Genomic DNA, 27,981 nt, shown 5'->3' with positions numbered 1-27,981 from the left:
AGTCACGAGTGTTGTGTCTGGAGCTCGTTTATGGTCGTTCGCTTAAACTCTCGCTCCGAGGAAGGCGAGTTTCGAAAATGGCGCCGTGGGCTTCGGCGGATCCCGACCGGGATATGTTCCTCTCGCCCGAGCGAGCCAATGTATGCGATGATACGCGAGATATTTCGCGATCGCGAACAAAGTTTCGAAAACGCCGCTGAAAGTTTCGACGGACCTCGCGCGCGGAATAACGCGCGTTCGGTAGGGTCGACCTTACTACACGCGCGGCGAGTAACGCGCGAATCTAACAAGAGGCAACAGCGCGCTCTCTTCCGCGCTCGACGCGCGTAAGATAAAAGGCCGTTTCCTCGCTGGCGTATGCTAGCGAGCAAATTATTCGTCGGCTAGAAAAAAATCAGAGTCCACATCTGAAAACGCAACCGAAGCACACTCGATCTGCCGCGCCGCGCCGCGCCGAATGATGCTTATTCGCCGCCACACGCGAATCACGGTGTGTGTTTGTTAAACTATATTTTATCGTGCTCGCTACTTCCTGAAACAAACTCCGCGCGTCCAGGTAGATTTACTCGTGAGTCACCGTGCGATAATTTTAGAACCGATCGCCCGGCTACGTTCGACCTGTGTTTTCGCCGGCGCATTACGCGTAATTTCAATCAGATTATTTTCACGCGGCCGCGAATGTTTACCTTTCGCCGATGGATTCTCCAGGATGCATCATCCGCCAGCGGCGAGATGCAACACGGAATAATTTCCGAAACCGCCCGTCGCCGTTTGACGTCGCGACGCCGCCGGTGTATTATGAAAACGCGCGCGCGTGCGCGCGCGGACTGTAAAATATGTATATTCGGTCGTTACGACCGCCTCTATTCCAGTCCGTTCATCAGCTCGTTACTACGGCACGCTGAGCATTCGGAAAAATACAAAAGAAAAGGACGAAAAACGAATTACTTTTCGACCGATAGGGAGCAATCACGCGCGAGACACCGAGCGAGAAAGCTGGAAGGCTCGCTGTAACGAACCTCTTCGGACGAGAAAGGATTAAAAGCGGACACCGGAAGTATTTTCGGTAAGTAGGGTGGATGCTATTCTCGGATACCCTTGCACTTGAACCGACGCACCCTCGACTCTAGGACACTCGGAGATCGAGCGCAAGGGATGTTATATTAGGCGTCTTGATTTCGAGTACAGCGTAGAAGCAGTGCCGCCATTAACTATACAAACGACAAATGACGATGTGACAGGTAACAATTTGTCGTTTATATCGCATTTCACGCATTTCTGTGATTAATCATTTCCGTAAGCATAAAGTATTATCAATAGATATAACTCGGCGATGATCGCTAACATAGATTGGCTCCTATTACGGTTTGTATTTCTGTTCGCTCGTCTGTTCGTTCTGTCCAGCTCGCGCATCAGCCAGTTCTCCTCTGCGTTTTGCGATCGGACCGAGCTGTTTGGAAAATAGCGAATAGAGTAACCGTGAATTGTGGAGGCTCGCGACCGTCGTGTAATGCGGCTCGCAAAGTAATACGAGCCTTAATAAACTCCTCAGCGCGAAACGCGACAATCGTCGAGATTAACGGGCCGAAACGAATCGTCCACTGTCTCATAGTTATCAAATTATGGGGAAAGAAGACTCGGCGAATCTGAGTCGCGGTATAAACATTTAAATGTTTCAAACGAACCAGCTCGATCGTGACGCACGAGAGCGAGAGCATTTGACGATTCGACGTGTGTATCGACAGTGCGCGCAGAGCGATATGCGTTTCATACATTTCTCTCGGCTCAGCGGTGTTATTTGACACGGAGCGGAATAATTAACTCGAGATTAATAATCTCGAGATACTCGATGAGAGATCGATGATCGGGCTAATCGTGTGTAAACAGCTGGCCGTTTTTCAACGCTTCGGAAGAGATCAGATGAGGGATATATAGACGAGGGATCCTATAGAACTCGAGAAACGTCGCTGTGAAAACTCGGAGCTACACGAAACATCGCGGTCCCGCTCGCCGACTTATTCGTCGCTCTAGGAAGTTTTATGAGCGACGCATTGCCGCAATATAAATTATATTTAACCGAATAGCTCCGCGGCCTACACAACTCCCGCAGCGTTTCAAAGGGAACATGGGAACGCTTCGGACGAGCCGTCTGAAAGGCCGTTTTTGCGGTCTCCGAGCTGTGCTCGGCTGCGCCGAACTTAGCCTACGAGAGGGCTAACACAGCACCGTCGTCTTACAAACAACGTCTCAAACCAAACAAACGTTTGAGACTCAGTTACCAACTATGCCGCAGCGGACTGCCGCGCAAATACACCTCTCTCGCGCGCGCTCTCCGCTGAATCGTAATTTCGAGCCGCTTTGTACGTCGGGTACGACGCGCGATAATTAGCACAGAAATTATCTCGCGGATCTTTAGAGACAAACCGCAGCTCTGAGAGAGAGAGAGAGAGAGAGAGAGAGAGAGAAGCGTACCGCGGAGTACGCGGCGATAATTTCACGTTACCCAAACACATGCGACACACGTAGAGGCAGATCGTCGAGAAACCTCGTGGATTCTAATCATCGTATCATCGGGTCGTTCCCCAATTAAAATTCTAATCGATCGGAAGGTGCGAGCCGCGGTCGCGCGGTGAAGGGAAAGCGGGACACTCCAAAAACTAGCGGGACTTTGAAACTCGAACTGTGTTAACACGTGCCGCGGCGATCGAAAATCCGTGGAGAATGAGAACCTCTTTGCGAGAGGTAACGCACGACTTCGCGGCACGCAACGGCGCATCGCTCCGTGGCTGCTCCTCTGGCAGGTGTATGAAGCGAGAAATAAAAGAAAAACGGCGCCCGCGGAGGCTGACTGCCGAGAGGGAGACGAAGAGAGAAAGAAACAGCGAGAGAGCGAGAGAGAGAGAGAGAGAGAACAGGCTTGAGAAAGAGAGAGAAAAAAGATTCGATTTATGGACTCTTGCATTACATCCGAACGATTAACCACTAACGATTTCGTACCGTCGCCGCCACGGCACGTGGTGCAGACATACGCGAGAGCGGAAAATCAAGCCGATCATCGCTCTCTCCAGCAGCGATCTATCGACGAGAGCGACGTCGCGGCGGCGTTCGTCTTTCTCTCCCTATAGCGCAAGCTTCCCTATCGCGGCGCTCACCCTCGCATACACACGTCGTCCACTCGCTCTCCAGCCACATCTACGCACACGCGCATGCACACGGCCATACACACGCACGCAACACCATCGCTCGATCGTCCACACTGTTGCACATGACAGCGGCGGACGTCTCTGTAAACGTGTCTAGGTTATGTCATTCGTACTCCAGCACGGTGCACGCAGGCAGCGAGCTCTCCCGCCGACGCCGACGCCGACGCCGACGCCGACGCAACGACGCAACGACGGAGAGAAAATCGTCAACAACGACGACGACGACGACAATGATAATAATGACAATGACGACGACGATGACGTCATTGACAACAATGACAGTGGCAACAACAGCTACAATGTCGATGTCGATGTCGATGTCGACATCGACGACGACGACGACTACGACGACGACGACGACGAGGATAACGAGGAGAACACAGGGAACACGAGGCAGAGACGTTGCTCTCGCGTTAGTCGTCGCCGTCGACGGGGCAGCACTGTCCAGGGCACTGACAAGCGAACCAAAACACAGACAGCGGGCGCAGAGTAACCGAGGCGGCCGACGGAGATGATCGTCGAACGCGCGACTCCTCGCCGTGCCTTCGCAGGCGTTCGATCGCAGGCGAACGACGGCGAGAGACAAACGCGAACGGCAAACCTCTTGGCGTCTCGGGGCACTCTGCGAACACGCGTGCACGGCCTTTAAATATACGCACACCGCTCCGGGTAATACACTAGACACACCAGAGGGAGAAGGCAGAGAGTGGGACAGAGACAGAGATGTCCGTCGCTTTATTTTCCACAGGAGCCACGCACGGCGCACGGTCGCGATATCTCGTATGCGCGAGAGACACGGCACTTGGACGTCGCACACTCACCAGGCTGCTTGTTGGCGATCTTATTGAAGCAGTTCTGAAAGACCTCGTAGAGATGCATCGGCTCATCGTCGCTGGCCGCCATGTTTTCGCACGAGACGTGAAAACGAGTGGACGTTCGTGGTCGAGGCGAATGGGCACGGTTTCGCGGTGCGGCCGCGCGCGGAGCCACCCTCCTCCCGCTACGGTCACCCACACTACTGAAGTGTACCGCTTCATGGACGCGGCTCTTATATCACGCAAGTGGCTCCACCGTGCGTTCGCACCGAAGCGCCGCCGCCGACGCGCGCGATCTTCGATTCAGCGCGAATCTAAGCCGCGCGCGACCTTCGGTAAACCGTAAACACAACAGTCGCCCCGAGCGCGGGTTTGCCGGTTAGGTGTGTCTCTTTGTTTTCATTTTGATATTCTCGCGTCGAAAATATGTATGTTTTCGCACGTCGTAATGTGGGGAGAATTGTGTTTGATTGTCCGGCGTGTCGTGTCTCGAATGTATATGAGAGAGATTAATCGTCAATGTATCTTTTAGCTTCTAACGTCATCTGTACTTTACTCGAAGGAAGTTGAGATTTTCCTCTCTCTCTCTCTCTCTCTCTCTCTCTCTCTCTCTCTCTCTCTCTCTCTCTCTCTCTCTCTCTCTCTCTCTCTCTGTGTGCTGTGTGTGTGTATAAGGGCCAATTATATCGATATTTCATAAATAACCTTAATTATAAAGCGTTGATATGTATCTGAATGTATGATGCTGTAACAATAAAATTGTCTCTGCTATATTAATTACTAACCGGTTTCTTTCTTCATGAATTGGAGATTGAAAATGTACTCATTAAGACTGTCAACTTGCAAGACTCGCGTAAGATGCTTCGCTCGATATTCTCTCGGTGGGCTACTTCTCAAAATATCCGTTTATACGACGATTTATCACACAGACACTCCCGATGATAATTCACACGCGAGATAATTTTCCGCGACGTGAAACGTCGCGCTTGAACTACAAGCTGTCGACATAAAATGGCGTGAGGATCGCATGCTATCTCATTCGATTACCGATTGACCGTTCCGCGAAGTGCACACTTGTCGTCGTGTACATTGAACGACGATTCATCACGACAAACGCACGATACTCACTTTCGGCACTTCTCACGGCATTCGGTCGCGCGAGATTCCTTCGATTGATCGGCAACATGAAATGTCGCCGTTTGAACTGCGTTTGAACGTTCCACCATGACGTGACGATCGGGCGACATTTCACTCGGCATTGTCGTACAGTCGGATTCGCGCTGGTACTCATTTTAGATGGCTGTCTAACGAGGCTTCGTCACGACGAGCGCGTGAGACGAGCATTTTTGGTACTACTGACGAGGATAACCCGCGAACGAGATTCATCTTCGTTTAACTAGACTCGCAGAGCTTCTATCTTCTAACACGAACTGTCGCACTACGACCCATTCCATAACCGAGTAGACTCGCGACGATTGAGTTTCTCGAAATATCACGATACGCGCAACACTTCACTCGGTACACTCCTGGCAAATCGTTGCGACCGTTACAGAGTACTTTATTGGAATCTTGCCTAGCCATGTTTCGCTATGATAGGCACGCGAAACTTACCGTTGGCATTTCCAGCGATAATGCCTGCTTGAGACTCTTTCTTTTTGAGACCGAGCCCGAAATATAAAACACAGCGACTTGGTGATGTCGAGACCATCGCGCAATGGGCGCATAGAGCAGTGTGTTTCACCTGGCATCCGCAACGGCCCGTTCTGAAATATATACATTTTCGGCGGCCATCCGGCGATATCCTTACGCGGGAAACGCGCGATTATTACTTTCGGCACTCCCGACGATACGACGATACGAATACGAAATTTACTTCAGATTAACCGAAATCGCACCGAAATCGAGATGGAGGACGGTCTAACCAACGTTACGCGCCACGACCCGTCTCGTCTAACCGACTGAGATCGCGCTTTTCAAAGTATCTACTCCACGTACAGAAGGTGTAACAGAGTGCAGGTTGGAAAAAACAACCAACAATTTATATACCAAAAATTTTAAAATCCAAGATACAAACGGTGTCTAAGATGGACTTAATGTGGCAAATATTGCAATAGACAATGTCAATAAAGAATCATTAATGATCACGCACGACTATCTCTACACCGACTATTTGAATGATTGCTGCTACAATCCACCAATCACGAGTATCGCCTGATTGTTTGAATGCAGCTTAGCGTAGTTTGAGTCGCAATCGCGATGCATTCTTCGTATCTTTTCGACTATAAAATGAGACTATAATAATATCGAAAATAAATTTCGTGCGCGAACAAGTGACGAGCGGTCGTTTTAGCGCGGGTTTTAGACACGAGCAAGTACGCGATATGCTACTGTCGTTGTGAATCGTCAAGCTGACAAGTCGCGTCAGCTTGACTGACTTTCGCTTTGAGATTCACGTAGCACGGCCATAACGGTTTTCCGATATGATCGCGAAGAACAACTTTTCCACTGGAATAGCATTTCCACAATGACAAGGTGCGTATGTGCGTGTCACTAGAAAATATTTTATTCACAAATATAGAAACATACTTGTATATAGATATAGATTCTGAATATTTTACAAATGTTAGGTACACATATATCGAGCTACGTAAAACTTTCTTGAGATTCGAATCGTAAGGCTCGGTTAATTAACTAATGACTAAATAGACGATTGAAGCAGTACGATTCAAACATTCTTATTTGATTAAAGTAGCTTATGCCTTTGTAACATTATTATATATATATATGTGACTCTGTCGAGGTAACATACGAAAATATATATAAATTAGGTCGCTTCAACCAAAATATAGATATTTAACATTAATCAATAAAAATATAATTTCATTTTATCATATGTAATATTGTAATGTTTAAGTTCATATAATTAATAAATAATCTTACGAAACGCTATTTAAAATATGTTACAGAGATGTATATTATACGGATGCATATTTAGAATCGTTACTCTTCATCAGCCATATTCAGGATCAACTCTTAAACTCCATCAAAGTCAGCATTTTGTGGAACAGGATGAGATATCTCCTCATAATCCTGCCGGCCAAAACCTGTAAGTGATTCAGATAAATTAATATATATTTTAATTTGCATAACAAAAACTAACTATGATGCTGATGAAATTGATACACAAAATGCTAGAATTTCATGCTACATAAATTCAGGCCAAAAGCACCGATCTTGAGAAAAGACTGGCTACATGGCTGGATACACAGAAACCTAGATAACTAACATATGGTCGTTTGATTATCAAATAGCCAAAATAATTCACATTAAAGCATGAAACTACTGCACACACACACACATACTTAATAAATCAGATCTTGAAGAAGCAATGTACTACAAAGCGTAGATGTGATGAAGTGTAGATATCCAGTGATTTACTGACCCATGGCAGGACTCGGTGCAAATACTGTGGCTAAAGAACCACCTCTTCCTTGACCTATTCGTAGCAGATATATACTCGTGATAGGACGGGCAATCAAATTTATGATTAGAAAAGATGCACTGAACGTATCAAATGGATCTGCAAATTGGTACAAATAGACAGATATAGCAAATCATTAAATTATATGTTATATTCCATTTTATTCTTTTTTCTTATTTAAGAAAAATTATAAGGGAAATACATATTTACCATATGTTGGATAGTAAACTGATAAAGTGATCACATCAAAGAATATAGCAAACACATTTATGAAAAGAGCCTATAAAAGATATTATTACAATAGATAGTTCAAAATAATTTTAATAATTTTAATAAGTTTTTGATTGTCTCCATATATTGGATAACTTACAAATTGAAGTGGTTCATCTGATTCCGTATTATGAATAGCCCACAGTATACAAATAAAAAATAGCAAATTGTAGAACATTATAGATTTTGGACACCAATCTCTTCTTCCCTGCATTCCCCTGTAAAGTATTATCTCTTTACAGTTATATTAAAAATTATAATTTATGTTCAGGAAATACAAATTCTAAATCCATTTTACCATCATCAGTTGTTCTTACCATGTTACAAGTACCAGGTGAATTGTGAATATGACCTAGAAGAGTTTAATTAAATTAATAAAAGATACCATCACAATTCGAAAAGTTAATTAAAAATTGATTTATTTATATATAAATTCAATGAATAAAGAAAATGTTCGCGATAGATTTACAAGGCGTAAATCTACTTAATTACACAAATAAAATATTTATGGTGTAGACTAGTGACATAGTGTGTATGGCAGAATGACGTTAGTAGGAGATTAATACTTCATTTACATACCTTCAAGGAAAGATGAGATAAATTGGTTATATTAGGCATTTTGATTGCGTGACAATACCTACAGTACTAATAATGATAAAGCAATGGTTGATTAAATGAAACGCGATTACAAGATATCTCTGGCTGACAGGATCTGGCTGACAGGATCACTATCTAATCTTTCTCCGCCTATAACTTTAATTCGACAACACACGAAGCACGTATATTACGTCCGTCAGCTGTGTAACAGCGCCTTTTACGTTTGCTGCCATCTGACTCAGTCCCACCAAACTGTCATAAAATTAGAAACTAACCTCGCAACTGTCCAATCAATATCGTTATCATATTTATTGATATATATAACACATGTTTAATCTATTCTTTTAAACAAGGCTTAATGTTTGTGAATTCACCTTTAATGAATCTATATGTACCACACTCGAACAACATATTCTAATCGTTCCAAATGCTTCAACGCTTTGGAAACTATGCGAATTCTCTCTGTGGAAAAGAAAACCATATTAAAAGATAATAGAAGATGAAGGAAACATAGCAAATGTTAAACGATAATCAAAAAATTATATTTTTTTACAATCCAGTAAATATGTTTTACGAAATGTAATTGGTCCGTTCTTTTTAGTTGCACTATTGAACTGATGCAATAAGTTAAAGTGAAAAAAAATATAGTTGTCTCATTCTAACTTATTGCACTAGTTCCGCAGTGCAGCTAAAAAGGACAGACCATTTAACATTGTGTTTATGTTATACTTTTGCCAGAGAGAAGAATGAGAGCGGCCACCGGCCGTATTTCGGGGGATACGGCTAGGCGCATTTTAGATGCGCCATCTGACCAAAATACGCCTAAACTACGTCCGCTAGGCGCACTTTCGCGGTGATAAAAGTAAAATGCGCCTAGGTTCGTGTCCGTACTACTTCCATGCAATGGATAGTAGATTAGAAAAAGACAGACGACAGACAATCGTTCCGTCTTTGTCTCACTACTGAGCGGTGCGCGGCAGTAAACACGAGGCGAGGTAGCGGCGATCTTATCGCTAAGCGAACATCTCTCCGCTTTTCTTTCATCTTTCCAGAGACATCAAAAGACGCGGTAGCGTCTCGTGTCAAGGGAACATGCGAAGCGAGGAATTATTTTTCACGCACGCGAGGTAGCACATTGGAAACTAGACGTGCGTCGACATATTATCTGTTTCTTTCCCGCTCGTCTAGCTTATTGACTGCGTGAGCCGCGAAATTTTTCTCGCTACTCCTATACCTCGCTCTTTCTCTCTCTCTCTCGCTCGTTCTTTCTCTCTCTCGCGCACTTGCTCGCTCTTCCTCTCTTCTCGTGTTCTTACGGCTTGATTAAATATATTAATTACATGAGAATATATATATATATATGTGTATATATATAAATAAATGACACATATATATAGTGTATATGTATATAAAAAATATTTAGCATTAATGCACAAATAAAGAAGAGAATTATAATGAGACGAAAAGTTAATAGAAATCCACTCTTAGCCAATATATACATCTTTTAAAAATGATTTGTTATTAAAGTATATGACAGAATAATTTATTTATGCTAATAAATTTAAATTAAAAATTAAATGAAATGTTATTTGTTTTGTAAAAGATATTCCATTGTTACATTTTTCTTTTCGTAGCAAAAATAAATTTAGTCTAGTAAAAGAAGAAATTAGTTTTATTATCATATTTCAATTACGACTTTATTATTTAATTTTACGAATAGATAACGTGCATATTGTTGCTCAACGGAAACCGCGAGAAAATGGTGATCTCCGTCAAAAAATAAATGCAAACTTTTTAATAATATAATAATTTTTTTACGTAAGTGTTTGTTTTTATAGTATAACCTGTTGAATTTTATTAATTATTAATTCAGCATGTTATAGTATAAAAAATATATTTTAATATAAAAATTAATGTAATATTAATTGTTTGCATTTGCAAGAAATATGGATAGAACAGGATAGGTTGCAATGATACATAGGAAGAAAAAAGATAGATGGATAAATAGATAGATAGATAGATATAGAGATAGATATAGATGGATAAATAGATAGACAGATCGATGGATAGATAGATAAATAGATAGATGGATAGATAGATATAGAGAAATAGATAGATAGATAGTTAGATAGTATAGAAAAAAAGATAAATAGAAATATAATTATCATTATTATTATTATTAATGTTTTCAGTTTTGTTCGCTCCTTGGCGAAGCGAACAAGAGGCCGGGACGGCTCAGCAATGAGCGCGGGGTTGGTCGTGAAAGGAAGATGATCGTCGCTTTGGTTTCTCGTGGGATCGGTCCTCCGTTTCCTTCCGAATAAGCGTCGACGTTCGTCGAGGCGCTGGGAGGCCAATGCTCGCCAGTTCAAGCGCGAGCACCACTCGAACACGATCCCAGTTTTATTATATAAAATAATACAAAATAAACTTTGACAATTCTGGTCGATTGATCGTATGAAGCGCGTCCGCTCGAATCGCAATGCGTTGAGGCCGCACTCGTAGTTCGTCTGATGAGGTCCGACCGGAGCGGTCGGGCAGCGAATTCGATAACCGAACGAACAACGGAGCGAAACGAGTTGTAAAAATACTTGCGAGCGGTTTCGCTTGAAGAAAGATTCTGTTCGAAGCGAGGAGCCGAAAAACGTTCGTCACTTCGATCTTACATTGTTTTTAGTTTTTTCCGTCGCTCGGAGAAGATTGGTAACCGCTCTTGTCGAAAACGCGACCATATTTGGCGGTCACATGCGGACCAAACGTGACAATAACAACGCGGTGCTCGTTAGCAAACATGCACGGCGTTCTCACGTGCGAGTCATGCAGGATGTCTCGTGATATCGAGAATCCTCGATTTTGTCGACACAAAGAGCGGCGCCTTGGACGGATCGCAAACAAGTTTCAAGAGAACATTCGCTTAAACGTAAGTCTTACTTAAGTTCAGTTTCACGACTTATATTATATTAACCGGAATATATTATACGACTTATATTATATTAACCGGAATATATTATACGATTTATATTATTTTAACCGGAATATAATTCGTTAATATTAGAAGTACCGAGCGGTTATTTCTGATCGTTTCTATTTTTTAGATTAATATCCTGTTTCTTTAAGATTACAGGATTTTTGTTTCGAGCGTTTGTTTAATGTGATGTTTGTAAAGAATGTATATAAATTTCTACATATAAGATTAAAAATATGAAAAATATTGCAGTGAAAGCAAGGAGGTTCCACGGTGCGCACGATATCTCAATAACTATTTGACCAATTGACTTGCAACTTGGCAGCATTATAAAATAGACTTCTCTTTATCGTTTTAACTAAAATTAACCAAATTCATTAATAATTAATATTTTTTATTAAACTTTACCGAGAGGCCAGAAATAGACGATTTTTGTTCTAAATGCTACCATGTTATTATTTGTGTTCCGATTGTAGTTCAGACGATAGCTATACTTATAGAAAATAAAAAGCTACTTTAAATAATTGTGTAAAATTAAATCACACACATTTAGAAATTCCTTGGGATCGTCTATTTGCAACCTCTTTGCTTTTACTGCAATATTTTATATATTTTTAAACTTACATACTTGTAGAAAAATGTATATATATTCTTCAAACATCATTAAGCAAACTCTCAAAACCCGTAATCTTTTAATCATGTGATCTTTTTCGCTTCCGCAAAAAAAATTAACGAAATATACGTATTTTTTGTCGGGTTCAATAAGACAACTCTTTAAAAGCCTATCTCAACAAAATTACATAATCGCATCATTGATGTGCACAAGGAAATCAACCAATCATAATCCGTACAAGCGTGCCTTTTATATTAGACATATTTTACATTTAATTAATCTGTTTCCTTCTCTAGAACAAATAATCATCAAAGGTCAAGATAACGTCAAAATTATTTTAACTTAATTTTGACATCATCTTCACTTTTATATAATTATTTGTTCTACTTCAGTTATGCATATGAACAATATGACTATGCAAGTTTGTCTCAATAAGTCTTAAACTCCGGTTAAAATAAATTATGAAACTAAATCTTAGCGTTTTTCAATCATCGGCATCTTTCACGATGTTACGATTATAAATATTATCTATATAACCAATTGTAACCTACACAACGGAACGCTCTTCGATTGAACCGATTGAAATTGCTCATATCAATTATCAATGATATATGGCCTTTCATTACATTCTCTAAGTTTCAATTGTTAATTGAACAATTCCTTTCGCAAGTCAAAGATTAACATGCTGATTTGAAACATAATGCAAAAAGCTCGAAAATAAATGCGAAGCAGAAAAGAGATTAACAATGAATGATTATTATTTAATATGCAACTGACATTAACATGGAATGTCTAATTGACTTAATGTCTCGAAGCTACTGAATATGAATTTATGCTCAAATCTCTTCCTTTCTGTAGGAGGTTTTTGGCTGTTTCGATTACTTTCCTCTACATTTATATTGATGAGTTGAAGCACTTGTTTCTACGAGATGTTTAAAACTCGGCTGACTTTACGAGTGTTAACACTCGTAACTGGACCTAAGTAAGACTTACGTTTAAGCGAATGTTCTCTTGAAACTGAAAACATTAATAATAATAATAATGATAATTATATTTCTATTTATCTTTTTTTCTATACTATCTAACTATCTATCTATCTATTTCTCTATATCTATCTATCCATCTATCTATTTATCTATCTATCCATCGATCTGTCTATCTATTTATCCATCTATATCTATCTCTATATCTATCTATCTATCCATCTATCTTTTTTCTTCCTATGTATCATTGCAACCTATCCTGTTCTATCCATATTTCTTGCAAATGCAAACAATTAATATTACATTAATTTTTATATTAAAATATATTTTTTATACTATAACATGCTGAATTAATAATTAATAAAATTCAACAGGTTATACTATAAAAACAAACACTTACGTAAAAAAATTATTATATTATTAAAAAGTTTGCATTTATTTTTTGACGGAGATCACCATTTTCTCGCGGTTTCCGTTGAGCAACAATATGCACGTTATCTATTCGTAAAATTAAATAATAAAGTCGTAATTGAAATATGATAATAAAACTAATTTCTTCTTTTACTAGACTAAATTTATTTTTGCTACGAAAAGAAAAATGTAACAATGGAATATCTTTTACAAAACAAATAACATTTCATTTAATTTTTAATTTAAATTTATTAGCATAAATAAATTATTCTGTCATATACTTTAATAACAAATCATTTTTAAAAGATGTATATATTGGCTAAGAGTGGATTTCTATTAACTTTTCGTCTCATTATAATTCTCTTCTTTATTTGTGCATTAATGCTAAATATTCTTTATATACATATACACTATATATGTGTCATTTATTTATATATATATATTGTCATGTAATTATATTATATATTTAACCAAGCCGTAAGAACACGAGAAGAGAGGAAGAGCGAACAAGTGCGCGAGAGAGAGAAAGAACGAGTGAGAGAGAGAGAGAGAAAGAGGGAGGTATAGGAGTAGCGAGAAAAATCTCGCGACTCACGCAGTCAATAAGCTAGACGAGCGGGAAAGAAACAGATAATATGTCGACGCTCGTCTAGTCTCCCATGTGCTACCTCGCGTGCGTGAAAAATAATTCCTCGCTTCGCACGTTCCCTTGACACGAGACGCTACCGCGTCTTTTGATGTCTCTGGAGCGTGAAAGATGAAAGAAAAGCGGAGAGATGTTCGCTTAGCGATAAGATCGCCGCTACCTCGCCTCGTGTTTACTGCCGCGCACCGCTCAGTAGTGAGACAAAGACGGAACGATTGTCTGTCGTCTGTCTTTTTCTAATCTACTATCCATTGCATGGAAGTAGTACGGACACGAACCTAGGCGCATTTTACTTTTATCACCGTGAAAGTGCTCCTAGCGGACGTAGTTTAGGCGCATTTTGGTCAGATGGCGTATCTAAAATGCGCCTAGCCGTATCCCCCGAAATACGGCCGGTGGCCGCTTTCATTCTTCTCTCTGCTTTTGCACCATGCTTTAATACTTAACTTCATGTATAACAGCCCTTAATGTATGCTATAGTACAAAGTCACAGATGCTCGCGGAGGAACACGTTTTCATTGTTATCAGCTGCTGTCGATTGTCGACCATTCCTCATTGTATTTTGTTATATTAGTTAAAATCATTTATAAACAATGTTACACACAAGTCGTCACATACTGAGACATTTTCGGCCCTTTGTAAGATTTTATCACGAAGAGGCCTCTGTTATTGGTACTGCACCCGATACCAGTTCAACAGTTTATCAGGTTAGAAAGTGTACTTTTGTAAATCCACTATGCTTGTGTAATTTTTATATATTACCGTTTTTTCAAAGAGTGAAGAAAAAGAAAACTTGGATTATAAAGAAATTATATATAAAGCCAAGTCAGATGTTGTTCAGTATCTGATATTGTTATAAATATAGTTTATATAAGTTATAAATTTCTTTAAACATATTTTAGGATATAAATATAACCTACTGGTTGTTTATTAATGTTCTGAGCACATAAATATGTTTAAAATTATAGGAGAATTATGCACAGATGAAAACTCTTGTTGATCAATTGAAAACTACCGTGGAAAAGATAGTTGAAGGCGGAAGCCAGAAAGCTAGGGAAAGGCATGTAAGCAGAGGAAAGCTTTTACCCCGTGAAAGAGTGAACACTCTGTTAGATAGAAATTCACCTTTTCTAGAGCTTTCTCAGTTGGCTGGATATAAGATGTATGATAAAGAAGAAGTACCAGCTGGTGGAATTATTACCGGTATTGGCAGAGTAGAAGGGTAATTTGTTATTTGTAAGGATATTAAAATATATATTACAATTCTCCTCATAGCATCTTTTCTTTATCAGAGATCTTACTTTACAGTATTGAATGTATGATAATAACAAATGATACTACAGTAAAAGCTGGTACTTTCTATCCTATTACGGTCAAGAAATATTTACGAGCTCAAGAGATTGCAGAAGAAAATAGATTATCTTGCATATATCTAGTCGATAGCGGAGGTGCAAATTTGCTTAGGCAAGCTGATGTATTCTCTGACAAAATGCATTTTGGTAGATCTTTTTACAATCAAGCAAATATGAGTGCCAAAGGAATAGCGCAGATTTCAGTGGTTTTAGGAAGTTGCACAGCAGGTTTGTTATAATTCTATATATTTATCAATTTTTTCCAATGTATATTTCACTTGTAGATATTTATATCTCTTGTATTATGATTTTGTAGGTGGTGCATATGTTCCTGCTATGTCAGATGAAAACATTATTGTTGGCAATCAAGGTACGATATTTCTGGCTGGTCCTCCATTGGTAAAAGCTTCGACTGGCGAAGAGGTTTCGGCGGAAGACTTAGGTGGTGCTGCTCTTCACTGTCGGTAATTATCTTAAATTGCTATTATATTGGTGCATAATAAGTGCAGATTATATATTATAAATTAGTACCCATTTATAGTTTTTAAATTTCAGGGTATCCGGCGTCACCGACCATTATGCAATAGACGATACGCATGCCTTACACTTAGCACGTCGAGTTGTAAAAAATTTAAACTTGAATCCGCCTATGGACGTAAAAATCAGTAAAAATATAGAGGCACCTCTGCACGCTGTTGATGAGATATACGGAATCGTCGGAACAAATCTGAAACGCCCGTTCGATGTGAAGGAAGTCATTGCGAGAATCGTAGACGGATCTAAATTCCACGAATTTAAAGCACAGTACGGCGAGACCTTGGTCACAGGATTTGCCAGGATTTACGGTTATCCCGTAGGCATACTCGCGAACAACGGTGTCTTGTTCTCCGAGAGTGCTTTAAAGGGGACTCATTTTATACAGTTGTGCTCACAAAGAAAAATTCCTCTCGTGTTTCTACAAAATATCACAGGTACGATTATAAAATTAGTCGTACATTATTCCTCTCTGATTTCCGTAATGCGATATGCAATCATATGAAATTATCGATATAGGATTTATGGTGGGTAGGGATGCAGAATTAGGAGGTATCGCGAAGAATGGTGCAAAAATGGTAACAGCTGTGGCCTGTGCTCAAGTGCCGAAAATGACAGTAATAATAGGCGGCTCCTACGGAGCTGGAAACTACGGTATTTTGTTTTGCTATCTTGATATTTTATTCTCGAAAAAGGTTGAAGTTATTTGATTTTGTATCAAAGGAATGTGTGGCCGGTCTTATTCCCCACGATTTCTTTACTCCTGGCCGAACGCTAGAATATCGGTGATGGGAGGTGAACAGGCGGCTGGTGTATTAGCACAAATTGCAAAAGAACAAAGTATAAAGGAAGGCAAAACGGTATGGCTCGATTGTTCATGTTGTTAGTATACAACCAAATTTAGTATAAAACCAATGTACTTTTCAATTTTGCAGTGGACTCAGGAGCAGGAAGACAACATAAAAAATCCCATCATAAAACAATTCGAAGAGGAAGGCAATCCGTACTATTCTAGTGCTAGGTAGATTTTCGCACTAGGTAAATCTACTTTTACATAAAAATATTCCAACATATTCTTTTATAGGCTTTGGGACGATGGTGTGATTGATCCTGCTGACACGCGAGTTGCCCTCGGTTTGAGTTTGTCCGCAAGTCTAAACGCACCTATACCCGACACTAAATTCGGAATTTTCCGAATGTAATCGAGTAAAAGACCGTACGTCTCAAAACACGTACGGATGCAATCTCAAAAGTGCCACTTATTATTAAATTTTGTATAATATTTTTATATTGAAGTCAATCAAATCAATTGTTATTTTGTAATAATGATATTTTTTTAGATCATCGCTATATATATATATATATATACATTCCAAATATATATTTTGCATTGTTATATATTGCATATCACATACTATAGAGAATGAGTCAGCGTTGCAAAATGTCCACAGTCTTACATTTCCTTTTAATTAGACTTTCCTTACCATACGGAGGTCTGTTATTTGTTCTTGCTAATGTAGCCTGTAGAGCATTTACATTTCGGCAGATACTGCAGATAACAAATTTAAAAGTTAGGCTGTTAAGCGAGACAATTGTGATGGAAAAAGAAAACGTTCTGCCGCGTCTGCTGTCGTTTTATTTAATTACTTTACATTTATTTAACGTAATCATTATAGACTGAGATTACGGATACTCAATTAATAATTACTTAGTAATTAATTAATTAATTAAGTCACATTGCAATATTACACCTCGTCGCACGACTAGGTCTTCGGCTTTCTCCGCTCGCAAAGGCCAATTTTCGTTTGGCAGCTATTCCATTGAGGGGATACGGCAGTTATTCGCGATACGCGTCACATACAATAAAAAGAGGAAATGTAATAAATCTAAAGGACGGAAACGTCATGAGCGACTGAAAATTCGGCGGTCGCAGAGCGGAGAAATCTTATGAGTATGTGTTACTGCTTACTGTGTGTTAGCGCCAAGATAGTTAATTCGCTTTTCTCCATTTTTCCCAAAGTCGGAACCAAAGACGTCCCGATTTTCTTCGATTCTCATTCGTTTTACGTATCTTAATAACATCGCGCACTAAGTGCGTGGATGTGATATCGGCAAGTTTAAAGTCGAATTACTCTTCGAAGACAAGAATCAAGCTATTTTGAAGCGCGTTACAAGTCAAATTCTCCTTCCAATGCTCTTCCAGGTGTATTTTGACTATATACCGTCAATGATCACCCGTGTGTTGTGCGCGTATGCGTATGAAATAGAGAAAGAAAGAGAGAGAGAGAGAGAGAGAGAGAGAGAGACACAACCGATGATCCGCCTATATCGTGATCGAAATTCCTCTCATCGGTGAGAAAATGTAAAATATCGTTCTCTCTCGGGAACGACACATCCGACCATCCTCCCCCCCCCCCCCGCGCTTTTAACGTACCTCAGGGCTGCGTCTTATTTACAGTTAGCAATTACTTGTCCGGAAACTTAAAAATCTTGTCTCCTACAGGAATTTGTAAAAGCAAAGGACGAACAAGAAGAGACTCCAGTTCAGCGTACTACACGAGGAACGATTGAGTACCACCTCGGTGACCTTGTACTTGAACTGCTCTTTGATCTCCTCCGCGAGAAAGGATCGCTCGTGTGTCCTAATCGTCGTCGGGCCGGACTGTTCTCGAACTTCAACGGCGATCACCGCCCTCTCCTTCGTCCTGTTCTTTCCCTTCCTGATGAACTCCGAAAGCACTGACAACACACGATACGAAACGTCGTAAGAGACGCCATAAGCGTGACGAATGCGCGGTAATTATTCAAACGATCGCTCACTTGGCGGGATGAAGCGACTTACCTTGATCGATCATGACGTCGTCCGCGGAATCGACCCTGATGAACGTCGACATGGTTACCTCGAACAATTTGTTCTTGTCCGACATCTCAATGGCTCTTCTTTTTCTGCCGAAACCGATTTGGCCGTTGCTGCATTCGATCTGAAGCACGTGTACAAACATGTCTTAATAGACTCGTCGAGGAACATCAGTCGAGGCGGCATTAGCGTCCGACAGAGCGAAGCAGTAAAATAAAGGACATAACGACCAACGTGCAAATGGAGCTAAAGCCACCGGTTTAATAATCGCGCTAATGTAAGCCCGCGCGTACGCGCTAGATGCGAAAGAGTGAAGCATACCCCTTGGCATTTATCCAGGCAGACATTAACGGTACCGCGGAACTGGACGTAGGTGCTCTCCGGGAACTTGAAAGCGCGGAATTTCGCCGTCAGGAAGTCGCCGTCCACGGTGTTGAAGTTCTCGAACAAGTAAGGATCGACGGAGCACCTGTGTGTGTGTGTGTGTGCGTACACGTTGAGTGATTGCGTCGTCTATTATCAACCATGTGAAACATCAAGGTATTCCTATAATCGCGCGACCGCGACGACCGCATCGTCGTCGATCAATTACCCATTAATAATGATCGTTTCCTCCTGCGTCTTGGTGTCGGTGACCAGCATGTAAGTGACCAGCAGGCCGTAGATCGGCGCTGAATCGTTGTCCAAGAATATCTCCATCTGCAACGGCGTGCCAGGACTGACGTTCAGCTCACCGGTCACCAAGGTTCCACCCTGCCTGACACCAACGCCGAGGATCGGGACCGGCGCCGTTCCGGAAAACTCACCGCCTATATCGATCACCCTGCAGAGCAAAGATAAGCAAGTTTCTCAAAACTTGTGTGGATTCGATCTGCAACGTCTGCAGATACTGCAAGATATGCAAATATCGAAACAGGCAAATAGGCGCATCTCGTGGAGAATTTAATATTTAGAATAAATTCAGAATCAGATATGAATCCGAATTATCGAGACTATTGTCGCTTCTCTGCAGCATCGATTTTTGCGACTCGTTCTCCTCGTGGATGTCGCCTGGATTGCCGCGTGTTCGCCGAACGCGCGCGACCAAGTGCACACCGACATTGACAGAATGGTAATCCGCAAGGTCCACCGGTCGCCTACCTTTCGAAATTAAATCACCAAGCTGAGCATCTGGCCGATCGCGATGATCGAACGTGCCGAAACGAATCGCGGCTCCAAATATGCAATTCTAATCGCGCGGCAGTTTGTACACGCCGCGCCAAGCCGCAAGAACATCGCGGCAGTTATCTCCGCGGGGAGACTCGACCCGTTTTACGCTCTTATGCAAAATCGCGCGAAATTGCGCGACACGATCTACTTTATTGAAAAAAGCCGCGAATCGAATTCACCGGACTCGCGAATCAATCTCGCGAGACAGATAGATGGGTAGATGGATAGATCGATGGATGGGTAGAGAGAGAGAGAGAGAGAGAGAGGAGAGAGGAGAGAGAAGAAAAAGATAAAGCCGGTGGCCTCCGTTGGCGTTCCAATTTTATGCAGACTCATCCGCCGCTTCCGCGCCGACCTTGGACCGCAAAGGAAACGGGAGACACGCGGATCGTCCGAACGAAATCGTTCACGATGACAGACGAAATAATGAAGACGAATGTTTGTCAGAATAGGTAGACCGTGAAATTGCTGGCGGCGGAGGAGGCGGCGGCGGAGAAAGAAGCCAGGTAGAACGAGCGGGTCGTGTTCTAAAATAAAAGGCGCACGCACACGAGCGCGCTTATAGATAACAACGTATCAAGGCGTACCATTAGCTATTATTATGCTATGACTCGTATTATTTTACACAACTCGCTCTCATCCTGCTCGATGGTTCCTCTTTATTCCTTTCCTTTTTTCTCCCGTCCTTCCCCCCCCCCTCTCTCTCTCTCTCTCTCTCTCTCATCTTCCTCTCTCGTCTAGTCTCGTCTCGCCTTCTCTCTCCCTCGTTCTATATCGTTTCCTTTTCTTTTCTTTTCCCTTTCCTTTTTTATTATCTCAGACACTAGCGCGCCTCGTTAAATCGCTTTTCGACGCATGACGACCTTTCGTATACACGATACAACGGTGTAAAAACTACGTAATTATACGACTTATCTCCGCGATGGGACATGCGATTGTGTATCAGGTAAGACGGGAAGAAATTCGTTGCGAGTGTTCTAAGACTCCATCCTGTTGATCCGCTCGAAGAGTCTCTTCTTCGGGCGTCACGTCGCGATTCGCGTCGCGAATTTTCTCCGCTTTTCACAAATCCATGGCGCACGCGGCCGTCCGGAGAAAGAGCTTATCTCTCTCTCTCTCTCTCTCTCTCTCTCTCTCTCTCTCTCTCTCTCTCTCTCTCTCTCTCTCTCTCTCTCCCTCTCGAGGCGGACAAGCGCGGCGCACAATAGCCGCGGGAGTCTGTGAGATTCCACATCGACCGGCAGAAACAGTTATCGGGATCTCTTGATGGAGAGACTTTTTTATTTACGTCTCCGCGGCTCGAGTCCGAGGAAAGCTGCGGCGAGCGGTCGTCACACGCGTGATAATTCAACCATAAAGATTTCTGTGCGCGCGAAATCCGCGGAATTCGCGCGAGATCCGACGCCGCGCGGTGCGTTCGATTAACGCCAATAAATTAGCACCGCCGACGGCCGACACGGCGCGGCGCGGCGCGGCGCGGCGCGGCGCGGCGACGGCGACGGCGGTCGCGATAAAAATTCCCGCCGAGTTCTCTCGAGAGCACGTCCCCGGAGGGTACTTGAAGAATGTCGACTCGCGAAGCGACTTTCATCCGTTGGCTGCGAGTCAGGGAGGTACGTAAGATCTAGCGACAGGCCTCTTCTCCGCGCTGGCCTCTTCGTAACGCGTTAAAATCGCGCGTGCGAGCGTGCCGATGGTGGCTTTTCCACCATCTGCAAAGGAACCGTTGCCCAAGAGAATCAACGGCGCTCCGCCGCCGACGTCGCCGACGTAGCGCCGTAAAATCGACTCTCGTAATGTCACCAGCGTGTCTCGGCTATAAACAGGATGTCCCGCTATTAAATTCCTCGCGATGAACTCGCCGACGATGTCGCCCCGACTGAGAAATACCCAAAGAGCCCCCATCGTCGAAATTTCGATTCTGCACTAACCCTGGAAATTCTGTCAAACTAGATAGAAGGTAATGAAGAGCATCGTCGAGCAGATTCAGCGGGCTGTTGTTATCTCTTTGATGTTGCAAATAGTGTCACGTGTCTTCATCTCGAGATATCTTGAGATATTCCCCGTGCGTCATCAGCGACTCGTCAGATAATTTTCGACGTCACAAAACGCAGGAAGAGTCTGTCTGGATGAAAGGCCGATCGGCTCTTGCAGGTCGGATTGTATGTCGCGAGTTTTGCAACAGGCGAGTCTGCCCGCGCATATTCCACCGCTGTGCAAATAAATCAACGTCGAGCTGCTTGCAAATTATAAACCCCCGATGATTGCTCCCTCATGCTTGTCTAGCTCGCTTCTGCATGCATATTCAGGTCAGCCGAGACAATTTGCCCGCTCGAATGTAGATCGGCCGGCGCGTTCCGTAATCATCGAATTTTCCGCGCAATCTTGCGCCGTTCTCGATGAGCAGGTTCGTCTTGTTTGTTTTCGCGTCGCTCGTATTCGTTCGAGGAATTCAGAAGAGTCGTCGGCCGGTTTGACTCGTCCCCGACGGTGAATCCCGGTACTTGCGGCTAAATGGATGATCGGAAAAATGTTTCGGTACGACGCGACGGGAAATCGCCTCGTCGTGAAGCGAAGCGGCAATGAGACATTTTTATTTTCGTCCTGCGATAACTTGGCGAAGCGCGAGAATCGGGTCGATTAAATCGTCGGGGATTTATAATTTGCAAACAAGTCGACGCTGGTTTATTTTGAAGGAATTATTGCACGAAAGCTCGATTCTCTCGTGCGATAAATTCATTTTCGTAATAAATAAATAAATAAATAAATAAATGTAATAAATAAATTTTTAGTGAGCGACATGGCTTCATGTCGAGTCGGTCAATTACGACGAACTTTGCCACGTTGTAATGTTTTGACATCTGCTATTGAGGAAGGCTTTCGACACAGTTAATTATTCTATTTTACTCCAAAAATTGCGCAATATTGCGCAATTGGAAGCACTCTTCCGCCCTGATCTTATCTTCTTTCAATCGACAGTCGTAATCTTGTTGAATGAACGCAATATAACATATTTGATTGTTTATCGGATGGGTACTCCCGTGGCGGTCACTGACTACCATTTGAATTATCAACCGACAAGAGAAAAATTGGATATACAGTTTCTTCGTAAGGCAAAGATTAATTTGCGATTTGATGTTCACGTCGAAACTTTAATCGATTGCCTACGCGTGTGTGTCGCTATTTACAAAATTTAATGTTCCTTCCAGAGAATGAAGCAGTGGTACTCCGTCTTTCGCAGTCCGCATGCTCGCTACTCTGCGTTAGACTGTTCTTTTTTGCGCTTTATTTTGTAATTATTAATTATTCGTCCTTCCCCCCTCCCCCCCCGTCTGTTCTCTGTGCTGCTCAATCTACGCTCAAAGACGCTAAAGCGCGTCTTTCCCGTTAATAAGGACCGAAGAAAAAGAATTCAAGACACGATCTGTAATTACGACGACACGTGGAACTGTAACACGTGTGTATCCTCCGACACTCCGATGGAATGGAACACGATGTGTATAGCAGTGGCGTTTCATTAAACATTAGTGATCGCGAACTACCTCATGTCATCGTATCGAGATAGCGGTAATACGAGGCTCTTTCGCGAGACTCTGCAGTCTCTCCTTCGGCCGCGAACGGAAGGAGGCGTGCGTCCTCTGACAAATTACACTCCCGCCTTGCACTTAACAAATTTAATCATTGCTAGTAGAAACTCGCTCGGAAAGAAACGATGCGACCGCGGCGTATCTCTCGTGCTTTCGCGCACGGCGATACGTACATACGTGCACGTCGATATAATAAGAGCCGGATGCCATCGCAAGAAGTCGAGCTTAATAGAGACCGAGCGTCGTTGGCAGCCCCGAGAGAGACGAGGGACACTGCTTTTTGCGCGACGATTGATCCTTGCTCGTTGACCCGGCAGGACGTGATTGTCGTGTCCGCCAAAATGGCGGTTGCCGCGAGAGACTTCCGCACGGAGGAGAGTTTTTCTCTCTCACACGCACGCCGCGACTTCCGGGTAATTAAGCCCGTAGATGCAGCCGGGGATCATTTCGTACGAGTGCGAGAGAGCCCCGTCTATGACTCGCAATTAACACTGTCGGATGACTGGCGAGAAGTCGTGAAAAGCTTTACGGTCCGTGAGAATCTCGCGACCAAGCTAAATCACGAACTTTCACGCGGGGGGGTAATAGATTTGATAAATATCACGCATTATTAAGGGAGGCCCTTTTGTAGTGTCTCCCTCTCTCTCTCTCTCTCTCTCTCTCTCTCTCTCTCTTATTTGCGCTATTTGTAATCCACGGCTTCACCCGCTCGTATTCGTTACTCGCGCCGTGATAAATGACGTTTGTCGCGACGACAAAGCGAATGATTGCAATCTCGTCGTAACGAGTACTATGTGTTCCGTCCGTTATAACGCGACGAAGGTTCAGGTGCTGAGGGACTTACTCGGGTTCCTGAAATCCCGCCGGAAGAACGCTCCGCCGTACCGCCGTGTGATTGGCCGCGATGGCGATTTCTGGCTCCATGACAACTTCGGTGATTACGCATTTCACGGTGAACGTGTGCTTGCTAGAGTCAGCGGGCTCCTCCACTATTACTCGATGATAGTACATCTTTTGACCCTGCGTGGAGCGATTGTCAAAAGTGATTATTCCGATAGAACGTTGCGCGCCGCGCCGCGCATCGTGGAAATTTTAATTTAGAAGTACAACGAGATGCAACTTATGCATCGCGATGCTTAAGGGGACTGGAGGGTTACTGAAAAATCGTGCTTGTTTTTGATAATGATTTTGCGACGAACTGAATGAATGTGCAAGAATGAAAATTTTACATATATTTATATAACATATGAAAAGTAGAAAAATTTTGTTTTTAAACAAATACTCATGTAAATATACGTCCACTTAAATTTTAAACGCGTTTTTCTCGAAAATTTATTGTTCAACTTTTTGCAGTGATTTCTCCGAAACTGAGCTTCGGATCGATTTGAAATTTTGAAGCAATAATAATTTGTCATCATGTGGCTCTCAGGCGAAACATGGACAACTCCGTCAAAATATTTCATTTCGAGATATTAATTTTTTTTATTGTAAAAGAACTGAAAAATTTCAATTTTTTGCTAATAATTTTTTGCTAATAAAGCTGCCATTTTGTTAATTTTATTCGATTTTTTTTTCCTAGTGGTTCACCGAACAATGACAAGCCTCCTCAAAATTTCCAGCTAAAATTCGCTCTGATCGGACCACCGAGAGCCGAAATATTACTGCAAAAACGATGACTTGAAAAAAAAAAGGAGAGTATATTTCAGCTATATCGTATATATCGTATATTTACATCGTATATTTGTTGATAAACAAAATTTTTCTACTCTTCATATGTTGTATACCTAAAATTTTCATTCTTGCACATTTATTCAGTTTGTCACAAAATATTATGAAAAACAAGCACGATTTTTCAGCAATCTGACCCTCCAGTCCCCTTAAAGACGGTCGGGTGCTGAAACGGAGATTCTCGTGATGAAATTACGGAATTACGGAATTACGGCTTACCGTGACTTTATTGAGGACTCTCGTGATGCCGCATTGCAGCATGTCCTGCTCCAGCAACGACAGTTTGAACGTGGCCACGCCATCGCGAAACTGCGGTTTGCACGCCTCGTCTGTAAAAAGAAGATTTCGACGGAAGTCACGTCTTTTTTTTCCTCTTGTTTCTTAACTCACGAGCTTGGAGCACGAGGAAACGTGCATTTGGAGATATTCACCTGGGAAATGTTTGAACTGTTGAAGATATATCTTGGCCTGCGGACTACTCCTCACTATATCCACTTCCATCATCTGCTTGGAACATCTCACTTTGCTTTGCACTGAAACACAACATAAATATTCTGCATAAATGAGCGAAACTTTGCGAGACTTGCACAAGTCTAGCTGTTGGCCGAGAAACAAGCGGATAAATTAAGTTGAACATTCTGAGATCTAAAGCACATTAGCGCGATTGTGAATTGGTCGGAGAAGAGCCCTTTTACCATGGCATTTGTTTAATATTTCCACACACACACACACATACACACACATGTACAGACATACACATATATACGCAGTACTCGTTTGAGATAAATTATGTTCGGACTGACGTCTGAAGAAATATCCCACGGACAAGCTGCGCAAGGGGGGAGAGGGGAGCAGAAATCTTCGTGACGATTCGCGATTTTGCCTTGCAGAAGAATAGGCAGAAGTTAGCCGTATCCGCAAATCAACTTGCCGTATACCACGGTAATTGCCCCGTAAAGTCGTAAATGTCTCGACCTTGGAAAGCGAGGAGCGCGCGCGCTCGCGCGGCGATGCGCTCGGGAAATACACGATGATGTATAATCCCACTGGGTTAGACCCTGTTTATTCGCAGAACTCGATGATAGATACTTTCACCGTTACCGGTTGACATCGAAGCGATATATCGAAAGGAACACGTCCCGATCCCGCAGAAGTTCAGATATTCGAAGAGGCCGCGTGTGATTTATGCGGATTCGGACTTTACAACGCCGCAAGTTCGTTGTCCTAACCTTCGTGTATGTGTGTGTGTGTGTAACCGCGGGCGCGCGCGCGCGCGCGCGCGCGCGAATTTCTCTCCCGCTAATTTTAAGAACCCTCATTAAACGGAGAAGCGGTATTTTGAGATACGCGACGGAATTACGGCGTGCGCGCGACATCGCGCACGACGTCGTAAAAGTCGGCGGGTGTATCGCGAGCGTCAAAGCAGGAAGCGGCGAATCTCAGTCGCGGAAACAATCCCGACGGGGGACATAATTCAACATTAATCTTGGGTAGATACGGCGCGCGAGAGGTGGCGAGATATTTCCCTCGCGCTTAACGCACGTACTTCGCGGCGAGGTCGGCGCTTCGAGCAATAATTCACGATGAAGTATCATCGTCACGTGCGCAACGCGTAACTGTTAGGGAACGTGGCGAGCGTTCTACACGACGAGGCGCAACCCCGACCACGAGCACGAGAGAGGACCCGTGCAGTTTCGCGCCCGATGCACCCACCGACTGGGTTCGCGCGCATCCGGGAATAAACAGCCGGCCTATGACAGCCGCCGACCAAGCCCTGCATCGTGTCGCGATTCCCGATAGTGGATGATAGAGCGAACAAACGCGAGCTGTGACGTATTAATAATGCTCCGTGGACGTGGCCGGCATCATTAATTTTCCGCGTTCGTTCCGGGTAGACGTTGACGTTACGAGCTTGGCGAAAGGAGAGAGAGAGAGAGAGAGAGAGAGAGAGAGAGAGAGAGAGAGAGAGAGAGAGAGAGAGAGAGAGAGAGAGAGAGAGAGAGAGAGAAAGAGGGAAACAAAGAAAAAGCAAACGAACAAGGAGAAAGAAAGGAAGAAAGAAAGAACGCGACATCCGAAGTTCCTCGTTGTCGTGCGACTCGCGCAGCACGTGCGGCCGTTTTTTTAACCTGCGCCATTCGCATTTTTCAGCCAACTTTTCTCCAGCACAGCGGTAGCACCGTTCGACGCGAGCGCACTTTCACGCGATCGTGATAAAAGCGAGCTCGGCTAACGCTACAATAATGGCCGGATAAATGACGCAACAAGTAGTCGGGATGATTCAATGAGAAATATCCCCGGGGTGAATTTTTTCGCGGTTTAGCGGCTCATTTGATCGCTCAGGGTGATATACCACGGTAGAAATGTATCAGGGGGAAAGAGAGAGAGAGAGAGAGAGAGAGAAAGAGAGAGAGAGAGAGAGAGAGAGAGAAAGAGAGAGAGAGAGAGAGAGAGAGAGACAAAACCGAGTTCTTCCTCGCTCTCTTCGACTGTGCGTGTCTCGACTGGCGCTGCTGTTGCTGCTGCTGCTGCTGCTGCTGCCGCCGCGTCTTGCTCTCGCGAGAAGCAAAGATAAACAGGCGCGTCGGCTGACAGACGCTGAACGACCGGTAGAATGTTTAATATACATTGTAGGCGAGCGCGCGCATCAGGAAGTGCACTCGCTGCTTTCTTTTATTTCCCGCCAGACAAATTGATGTTCAGCAGCCGGTCGGGTCGGGGAGTCGGGCG

At 43.1% G+C, this 27,981-nt stretch overlaps 4 protein-coding genes across 6 annotated transcripts in view; 1 reads left to right on the top strand and 3 right to left on the bottom strand.

Moving 5' to 3' along the window:
* LOC112588214 (uncharacterized) overlaps nucleotides 1–4,246 on the bottom strand; it is a 31,588-nt gene extending 27,342 nt beyond the window's left edge. Inside the window, exon 1 of the mRNA XM_025297320.1 lies at nucleotides 4,025–4,246. Within this exon, the coding sequence (XP_025153105.1) occupies nucleotides 4,025–4,106 (82 nt within the window). The 5' untranslated portion in view covers nucleotides 4,107–4,246. The remainder of the gene's footprint in view (nucleotides 1–4,024) is intronic.
* Nucleotides 4,247–6,565: 2,319 nt separating this feature from the next.
* Nucleotides 6,566–8,636, bottom strand: LOC105185351 (type-1 angiotensin II receptor-associated protein). Of its 2 annotated transcripts, XM_011144759.3 has the most exons (6): nucleotides 8,349–8,636; nucleotides 8,087–8,121; nucleotides 7,870–7,987; nucleotides 7,710–7,779; nucleotides 7,461–7,598; nucleotides 6,566–7,122 (listed from the first exon to the last, which is right to left on the bottom strand). In XM_011144759.3, exons 1-6 carry the CDS (start codon nucleotides 8,385–8,387, stop codon nucleotides 7,052–7,054), a joined length of 471 nt encoding a protein of 156 aa, XP_011143061.1. In that variant the 5' UTR covers nucleotides 8,388–8,636; the 3' UTR covers nucleotides 6,566–7,051. The 2 variants fall into 2 exon arrangements, with proteins under 2 accessions (XP_011143061.1, XP_019697952.1); XM_019842393.2 differs by lacking the exon at nucleotides 8,349–8,636 and having other exon boundaries at nucleotides 8,068–8,121.
* Nucleotides 8,637–14,462: 5,826 nt separating this feature from the next.
* On the top strand, nucleotides 14,463–17,199 carry Mccc2 (methylcrotonyl-CoA carboxylase subunit 2). Its single transcript, XM_011151818.2, has 9 exons — nucleotides 14,463–14,691; nucleotides 14,953–15,206; nucleotides 15,293–15,564; nucleotides 15,653–15,800; nucleotides 15,892–16,307; nucleotides 16,390–16,524; nucleotides 16,594–16,730; nucleotides 16,806–16,891; nucleotides 16,955–17,199. The coding sequence occupies exons 1-9, from the start codon at nucleotides 14,578–14,580 to the stop codon at nucleotides 17,070–17,072; spliced, it is 1,680 nt and encodes a 559-aa protein (XP_011150120.1). The 5' UTR covers nucleotides 14,463–14,577; the 3' UTR covers nucleotides 17,073–17,199.
* A 1,072-nt stretch (nucleotides 17,200–18,271) lies between these two features.
* qsm (Zona pelucida superfamily protein qsm) overlaps nucleotides 18,272–27,981 on the bottom strand; it is a 31,218-nt gene continuing 21,508 nt past the window's right edge. For both annotated transcript variants that reach the window (XM_011151817.3, XM_019844399.2), the window contains exons 2-8: nucleotides 25,683–25,784; nucleotides 25,471–25,580; nucleotides 24,368–24,543; nucleotides 19,320–19,550; nucleotides 19,049–19,196; nucleotides 18,713–18,851; nucleotides 18,272–18,609 (exon numbers count right to left, since the gene is read on the bottom strand). In XM_011151817.3, the coding sequence (XP_011150119.1) occupies nucleotides 18,368–18,609; nucleotides 18,713–18,851; nucleotides 19,049–19,196; nucleotides 19,320–19,550; nucleotides 24,368–24,543; nucleotides 25,471–25,580; nucleotides 25,683–25,784 (1,148 nt within the window). In that variant the 3' untranslated portion in view covers nucleotides 18,272–18,367. The remainder of the gene's footprint in view (nucleotides 18,610–18,712; nucleotides 18,852–19,048; nucleotides 19,197–19,319; nucleotides 19,551–24,367; nucleotides 24,544–25,470; nucleotides 25,581–25,682; nucleotides 25,785–27,981) is intronic.

The sequence above is a fragment of the Harpegnathos saltator genome, unplaced genomic scaffold, assembly GCF_003227715.2.
Source record: "Harpegnathos saltator strain DR-91 unplaced genomic scaffold, Hsal_v8.6 scaffold174, whole genome shotgun sequence".
Lineage (NCBI taxonomy): Eukaryota > Metazoa > Arthropoda > Insecta > Hymenoptera > Formicidae > Harpegnathos > Harpegnathos saltator.
The sequence above is the reverse complement of the archived record's forward strand: the minus strand, read 5'-3'. Positions and strand labels throughout refer to the sequence as shown.